General features: G+C 38.6%; 1 protein-coding gene across 1 annotated transcript; it reads right to left on the bottom strand.

Annotated features, from left to right (window-relative positions):
- Nucleotides 1-149: 149 nt before the first annotated feature.
- On the bottom strand, nt 150-7,313 carry CENPN (centromere protein N). The gene is made up of 10 exons (XM_010139156.1): nt 7,143-7,313; nt 6,335-6,380; nt 5,417-5,473; nt 4,933-5,009; nt 3,291-3,467; nt 2,453-2,554; nt 1,845-1,902; nt 1,296-1,408; nt 565-688; nt 150-265 (listed from the first exon to the last, which is right to left on the bottom strand). The coding sequence occupies exons 1-10, from the start codon at nt 7,311-7,313 to the stop codon at nt 150-152; spliced, it is 1,041 nt and encodes a 346-aa protein (XP_010137458.1).
- Nucleotides 7,314-7,709: the final 396 nt, after the last annotated feature.

Genomic DNA, 7,709 nt, shown 5'->3' with positions numbered 1-7,709 from the left:
AAAAAAAGTCAAAGGAGCCATAACTTGGAAAAAACTCTGAGATTATCAAAGAATAAGTTATTTTTTAAAAATCTGTTTAAAGTCTGTGACGATTTAGATTAATACCAGTAATAAATGAGTTGCATATTTTTCTGTGAATCAGTCTTAAATTAAGGGCTTACAAAGCTTTCTGGAAAGACACCTTTTTTTTCTCTGATTTTAAAATAATTCCTAGCTTTTTGTGGTATACAGGTAAGTAGTGGTGAAAGGGGGGCATCAGCCATTCCTGAAGGGAGAAGAGAGAGAGAGATAATTATAGTTTAACTCAACCAATATTTACCTTTCATAACACTAACACCACTCCTTGAGTGCCTATGTACGAACTAGTAAGTCTAAGAACATACCTAAGTTTTTAGACATCAGTTTTTATAGTGGTAACACTTTTACTCTGCTAAATTTTCATGTATTTCTAAACAAACCGCAAAGATTCTCCGTTATGCAAGATGCAACCAGAACGCAAGAAGACTGCAAGAAGACTGCTTCACTGTGGGTTTTTCATTCCTTTGATAGAGTTGGAACACTCACCAGCCGGTGCCAAGGATTTCAGCGATTCTAAAAGATGTGGACTAGAAAACTTGACCAGACATCTGAATGGTTCTTTTTTATCCAAAACATCCATTTTAGGATCACTTTTAAACATTGTCTCCAGCTGTTAACACAAAATTTAACCAGGGAGTGTAAGCCATGAATACATTTTGTGTAGTTGTTAAGTAAACATTACATTACAAATGCAACAGGTAGTAAGACTATCTTATTTGTCTAGCATTTGTCATGTTAGCCCAATTCCAGCTAGGGGAATACTTCAGGAAAATCAGAGGGTGCCACCATGTGGTAAAGAGTTTCTGCCGGAAGAGGCAGCTTGTTTGGTGATACTGTAAAAGATTAAGTATCTCTGAGAATTTCCAATGTATCTGTTCATAAGATAAAGCCTGAGCATCATCCAGGGAGTTAAATTATGGTGTTATATGTAGCCATGCACTTTGTATGTGCTTTGAATAACTGCAGTGTCTCACGCTTCCCCACACTGCTAGCAGAAGTCCACCTTCATTACAAAAACCAGTCAGAACGCTTAGTTCAGAGGGCTGGAAGACTGAAACATGATCTAGTAGTCTGACCAAATCTCAGTGAAAATCTGTTTCTTAAAGGTACTTTTAACTAATTTATTGTTAAATGTCCTGCCTAAAGTCTTTTGTTAAAAAAAAAAAAATTGTATTTCTTCAATTACAATAATAAAGAAAAATTATTGCTTTTATTACCCTGTATTGTGCAAATTCGAGTTTTGGTTGGGGACCATCACCAAAAACTTCCCGATTCACTCTCTGAATTCTTTCTTTCTCACTTATGTTTTCTTGAATTATCCTTAAATCAGCTGCAGGGGAAAAAGAATAGGGAAGAGAAGAGAAAAATCAGACAACTTCGTCAGCAGATACAATACTGGTTTTCTGATCAGGTGATTATCCCAATGAAAGCCTGAAAGTAATAAAGAATTCATCATGATCTTTTTTTCATACACTACTTGTCTCCATATTTCTATTTTCAGTTCCGACCAAGAGAAAAACCCAAGCTAATATGAAAGGAGATAGTGGGCATTGGCTATTTTCGGTTTCATAGCTGGGTGCAGTGACAGCCATGGCGAAATACTCACCTCTCCTGTTGACAGCCAGTGCTAGGCACCCACTGTGGGTGGGTGGGATGGGTAATAGCACATGGTGAATGGAACAGAGGTACGTGTCCTGTTATGAATCTCATTTCAGAAGCCAGCAGAACTGACATTCAAACTGCTGTCTAATTTCAAATATACATACCGTTTTCTGGTGCTACTTTCCTTTCCTGTAGAGGCCTTGGATAATAAGTTTGGAAGTTCTAAATGGGAAAAAAAAAAGGATATTTTAGTCTACGTCCGCTTTTAGAGGCTGTAGCTGAAAAAAACTTTCCAAATTTCCCTTTGCTTCTCATTCTGAAAGTACTTTTCCAATTTTTGACAGTTACGAGAAATCAAAATGCCCAGCTTTATTTTGAGAAAAGAATGTCCATCCTATGATATCTGGGAACATTTCTGTGTTTACAAGGTTTACACTGACGAGCAGAGCAAGTGCCCACTCTAACAGCCTTCAAGTCATTGCTCTAGGAAGCCTAGTGAAGTGATGCTATAAAATCCAGGGACTGTGTTGTTCACAATTTTTAATTGAGTTTAAACTACCAGGAATGACAATAATAAAGAACAGGTGGAATACCAGGTAATTACATCCCCACTGTAATGTTACCTTAACAAAAGGCTGTCCACCTCAGTAGCTCAGTATTATTTTAACTTGATGGTCTCTTGGAAGAGGTGAATTTCCCCCCTAGGGGGTGAGAACTACGCCTGAAACAAAAAGCAAGGCTTATCTTAGGATGTACTGGTGAAGCGGCTCACCTGGCTATATCTCTTAAAGACAATATCTTTAAGGGAGTTTAAAGAATGACTTCGAAGCTCCATTTCACGGATGTCATGGTAATTGGAAGCGACAACCAGGGCCTTTAAGTAAAAATTGAAATTGTTTAAACATCAGCCTTAATCATCATAATCATCATTGTGTTTATAATACGGAAAAAATATAGCGTTTCTAGACATTGCAATGTTTTTGTTTCAAGGTAAGCAGCTGCCCTTTAACTAGCAGGATTCTTATGACCGAAAAAAAATGTTGTATAGACTGTTGTTAAGCTTAGGTTAATATTCAAGAGCATTCATAGGATTCACCAGATAAGCCCTATAGCCTTATCAGCTGAAAAATAACTAAACCAAAGCGATTAATAAAATAAACTACTAGTACATAAGTCTGCTAAATAGAGAAAAAAAAGGAAAGACTTCCAACACTAATCACCATGAGTTGACAGAAAATGCCTTTTAAATCTAATTAATAGGTTCCCTGATGAGCTGATACACTTAGTTCTTGAAGTGAACTCTGTTGATATAATACGCTTCAACTTCTATGAGATAATTTAACTGAATACTGCCTAACACTTGGTCAAAAAATTAGAACAATTCAAGGCCAGCGGAAATTGTCATTAATTGCATTTATTCACAACGTATCATTCCAAAGATCAAAGATTGGGGTTTGCCCAATTTTTATCACGAGCTAAGGGAAAAAAGTGACTGTTAAATCAGTAAGTTAGGCAAAGTGACAAATCTTTATCCATCCTCTTGAAAGGTAACATCGTTATAGCTCTACAGGAGTGTGGCAAGCCAGAGCCTGCACGATTCGGTTCTGTACCTGACAGAGCAGAGGCAAGTTGCTCTTAAGCACCGAGGCAGAAATGAAGACATACGGAGTCTGCGAATGGTATACAACGTAACTGGTTTTGTACTGGTTTGGTTTTGTATACGGTGTCCCCCAGGCAATTCTAATCCAGATTGCATGATCCTCATATTCTCTAAAGTTGATGGTGACCTAAACAGAAAAAGAAAATCTTTGATTTACCAGCACGTTCAGGTGTCCAGAAAGATGTTGTTATCTCTTAACCCTGTGTTCGCAAGAGGCAAATACAATTTAGCACACCACCGCTTGCTTACGAAACAAATCCCGCTAGCATGGTTAGGATTGTACTTGAATCAAATTTCCACAGAAATACAATAGCCTCATGAACTGAAAAGAATAAAAAGGTCACCCTTCACACTTTGACATCACTTTTCTCTCTCTTTTGGGAAAATAACAGCACCACAAAAAGGTGTCTTTAGGAGGAGGGCTAGTGGCAGTATTTCCACCACGTCCAATTTTTGAGAAACTAAACTCTGGATCAGCTCGTGATTTTAGACCTGAATACAATACCTATCACTGCTCAAGAGTACACAGCCAGACGTTTGAAGATAATTGCCTTTCCTGTTCTTGTAGATTTGCTCCTTGGTTAATTCTTTTTACTTTGAATCAATTGGGGTAACTTCGGAGGGGTAAAACTCTCCTTAAAAAAACCAAACATATCCCTTTAACAGAGGCATACATAGCCAAGCTTTAGTCAGCTAGGTCATAAACTGTTTAAATTGCTGGACCAACATCACTTCCCAAAGTTTTTGTTGAAATTTTTTTTTTTAAATAAAAATCTCTCAAAACTGTATTACAGTAATAGCGTTACAGGAACTGCAGCTGATGATCTGTTGGTCTGATTTGAGTTTGTTGCCCTCTGCTGTCGTCAGGGGGAATCTTTTGTGTTCAAGAGGTGATACAGCTGACTAGCCAGAGGCATTTTCTATTACCTCCCTTAAACAAAGCTGGCGAGCTACAAGAAAAAGCTTCTGCAAATCAGTAAGTTAGTAAAAAGTGAGATGATAGCATTGGCTTTCCATGTTTTCTTACCATGCCTATCTCTATTGGTGGTTTTTCCATCACTATAGTGCAATACAACATCAAGGCCAACTTCTCACAGCTCTCACAAAACATCATTTCAAAACCAGAACTAAAAGGAAATGGATACAAATTTGCTACTGATCCAAGTTATAATAACTGAACTTCCTTGTCCTGCTTCACGGCTACTTCACATTCCCTCTCTACTCTGATCTGAGTTTTGCTGTTTGTGTACTGTTATTGGGTAACAAAGCAGTATCAGTGTACCCAGGCAACAGGTACCACTCAAATGACGCACAGATTGGATAGAAAACATAAACATGCTGCCTTGCTGGAAGCCAGGCGTATTTTAAGCCAAACTTACATTTCATTTCACTCCAGCATAACTGTAAAGTTGCTAGAACAGACAAGCGATATGTTTTTCCTAGTTCACATGCAGTTCCTACTATACCCAAATGAATAATTCCCTTTAATTTTTGATGCAGACTGTAAGAAAAAAAAAAACTTCGCTAAAATTATGAAAACAGTCTATTGACCGAAGAGCTGAGGAACAAACTTAGAATGGATTTACTCTTACATGTTTCAAGGCTGACCGAAGTCGTCTTTTAAATTTTTTTTTGAAATCTGTTAAGTCAAAAAATTCCGTTTCTTCCGCTGTTACACAAGGAAAAAAAACAACGAGAATTGTGTTTATGAAAACTAGTTCAGAGATGTTTTTAGGTTTGCTGAAACAATATTAAGCAGAAAAAGCTGAAGGTGCATAGCCTTGTAAAAAAAGCTGTATATTACTTTTCAGCCTTATTATTGCTCTACAGAGAAAAGGTTAATATTTAATTAGGAGTTACTAATTTCTAATAATTGCTTGAGAAGTTAATTGAAAGCATTCTAGAAACATTACAGATATCTCAGGTAAAAAATCCATACATAGTGAAACGTTAAAGACAGCTCCACTGCAAAAACGCTTCCTAGACACGACGTTTGTGTTTAAAATGTAGGGTACGAGGCAGCACTGCAGGAAGTTGCTGAGAACAGTGAGATTACAGCAAGGAAAACCGTTTTACCTGTTTTGGTCATCTGGTAAACACTCCACACTCTTTTGTTTGGGTAGATGTGGTTGTCTAAGAAAAACAGGAACTGGTCATGGAATTGCAAAAATCACAGAATGCTTTGGGTTGGAAGGGACCTTCAAAGGTCACCTAGTCCAACGCCACCTGCAGCGAGCAGCGACATCTGCATCTAGAGCAGACTGCCTGGTTAACGACATCGTGTGTTATCAAATGGTAAGTAAAGGGACAAAGAAGTTCACAATGCTTTTATGACCAGGTTATTTCAAAAAGATTACTTCTGACAATCCAATATAAAGTGTTCAGCATTCTTACACTACCACAGATAGCAAACCTAAAAGCAAAATACTTTTTATTAAAAGAGATGGGAAGATCTTTTGTAATTAGTTAAGCAACTAATAAATGGTACCTGAGATTCAATGTTTAAAGAAGGATTTTACCTAAAACGCCTGAAAGTGAATCCAAACTCAAATAAAGAAGTGTAGACTGTGAAAAGAAACCTCTAGATTTGTTATATAATTAAGCTGTGAATTAATATTGGAGTTAGAGTTCCACCTGGAGTATTTGCCAACAGTTTTGCCTATGTCATTCCCTATGGGAGCACAATAGTACTTATTTTAGGGTTCGGTACTCACTAGAGACAAACACATCTCTCTACATTTGTAACTGGGTGCTGGCTGTAGCTTACTGCAGTTACATCTGTTCATACCTGAAGAAGCAAACATACTTCTGGTATGTTTGAGCTTTTGAATTTTTTTATAAAAAAGGTCAGATCCAGTAAGATTCATTGAAAATATAATCTGTTTATGACCAATGCATCTGTACCTCACTAAGGCAACTGCTATGTAACTAACAGCATTATCAAGATACTCAGAAAAAAAAAAAAGATGTTACTTTTGTTCATTTTGTACTTACAGATTATGTCTAGGACAGCTGCTTGCTTTATGTCTGCAGAATTTTCCTGGGAAGAAGAACAACAGCGCATGGTGGACTGCAGGTCCAGAATGCTCTGCCACACTGTTTAGTAAGTGAAAAATCTCAGTATTGGTAGTTTAAGTGACATTGCACTGAAGCCCATGGCATATACATGCTCCTCAGACACCACACCTGGTCCCAATGTGCACACAACATGAACAAAAGGAAGGATACAAAAAGCTATAGAGTTTAAAAATATCAGTAACAACTGTATCTGTCTGGGTTATGATACTATAGATAAAGACTCCTGGTATACATAAAGATTCGTAGTACACCAAAATCTGAGTACATAAATAGGAGATCCATATATGCAGAATAGAAGGAGATTTTTTAAAAAAAATCTCAAAGTCTAAAAGATATAAACTACTGCTATGATTACCCATACTAAAGAGATTTAATTAGCACTGTAAACGTAATGAGCAGACATCTTAATCAATGCCTCTATATTACAGTTTAGAAATGCGTCCATTTCTTAAAAGTTTAACACACTGAGCTTTTATCTACCTTGTGCAACTTGGAGCTCAAAACATGTACTTCCATACTTAGTAAAGTTCAGTCCCGCACTCCCATTAATCAGACAAAACTGATATTACTAGCTCAGCTTTACATTTTCCAGACTACAAACTGCCATCTAATGCTGTCTTATAGCCAAAGAAAACTCATTTCTTCATACGAATGGTTTTTTTCACTATGCTTCAACATGCATGCTGGATGTCACTCCCAGGCAGTTCCCGAAGGAAAGGATTACCTCACAGAGTTGAACAACATCTTGAGAAATGTTCTCCTTTATCTGGCGGAAGTTTATAGATTGCAGCTGCGACTCGGAGAGAAAGCCCCACTTCTGTAGCATTGCCTTGATTTCCTCTCGTGGGATTTTCAGTACAGTTCTTCGGATATACTCAGCAACAGTTTCATCCATGATGGAGCTAGCCGAAAAGTCGAACCGTTAAAGCAGACCAAGGTACAGGCAGGCTCAGGAGAGGTGTACAAAGCTGCACCTCAGCACGACTAGCAGAGCACTGGTATCAGTCCTAAGCGTGGCACTACCAGAGGACACCAATGACAGCCAGTTAAAGTGCTTTCCATAACGACTTTTCCCCAAGCCCTCAGAGGTTTCCCTCGCTGACGGAGGCCTGGTGCGAGCCTCTGGAGAGGGCCGGGACGCTGGCACTCGCACAAGGCTGTTACTGCCTGGCCAGCCCGGTGGCTGTACGGGGGGCCTCAGGACTCTGAGCGCGCACGGACGCGAAGGGAGCCGCGCAGCCGAGCAAAGCGCCACAGCTTCACTCACCCAGCGCAGCTCCGGCAACAGCTC

The sequence above is a fragment of the Buceros rhinoceros genome, unplaced genomic scaffold, assembly GCF_000710305.1.
Source record: "Buceros rhinoceros silvestris isolate BGI_N320 unplaced genomic scaffold, ASM71030v1 scaffold42126, whole genome shotgun sequence".
In the NCBI taxonomy this organism is placed as follows: domain Eukaryota; kingdom Metazoa; phylum Chordata; class Aves; order Bucerotiformes; family Bucerotidae; genus Buceros; species Buceros rhinoceros.
The sequence above is the reverse complement of the archived record's forward strand: the minus strand, read 5'-3'. Positions and strand labels throughout refer to the sequence as shown.

What these genes read in the sequence shown, in the direction of transcription:
- CENPN (XM_010139156.1), bottom strand. Translation starts at nt 7,313, where the DNA reads ATGGATGAAACTGTTGCTGAGTATATCCGAAGAACTGTACTGAAAATC. An exon ending in ACTTGCCTCTGCTCTGTCAG is followed by an intron (nt 2,555 to 3,290) that starts GTACAGAACCGA and finishes TTTTACTTAAAG; the next exon opens with GCCCTGGTTGTCGCTTCCAA. An exon ending in TCTTTAAGAGATATAGCCAG is followed by an intron (nt 1,903 to 2,452) that starts GTGAGCCGCTTC and finishes TTTCCCATTTAG; the next exon opens with AACTTCCAAACTTATTATCC.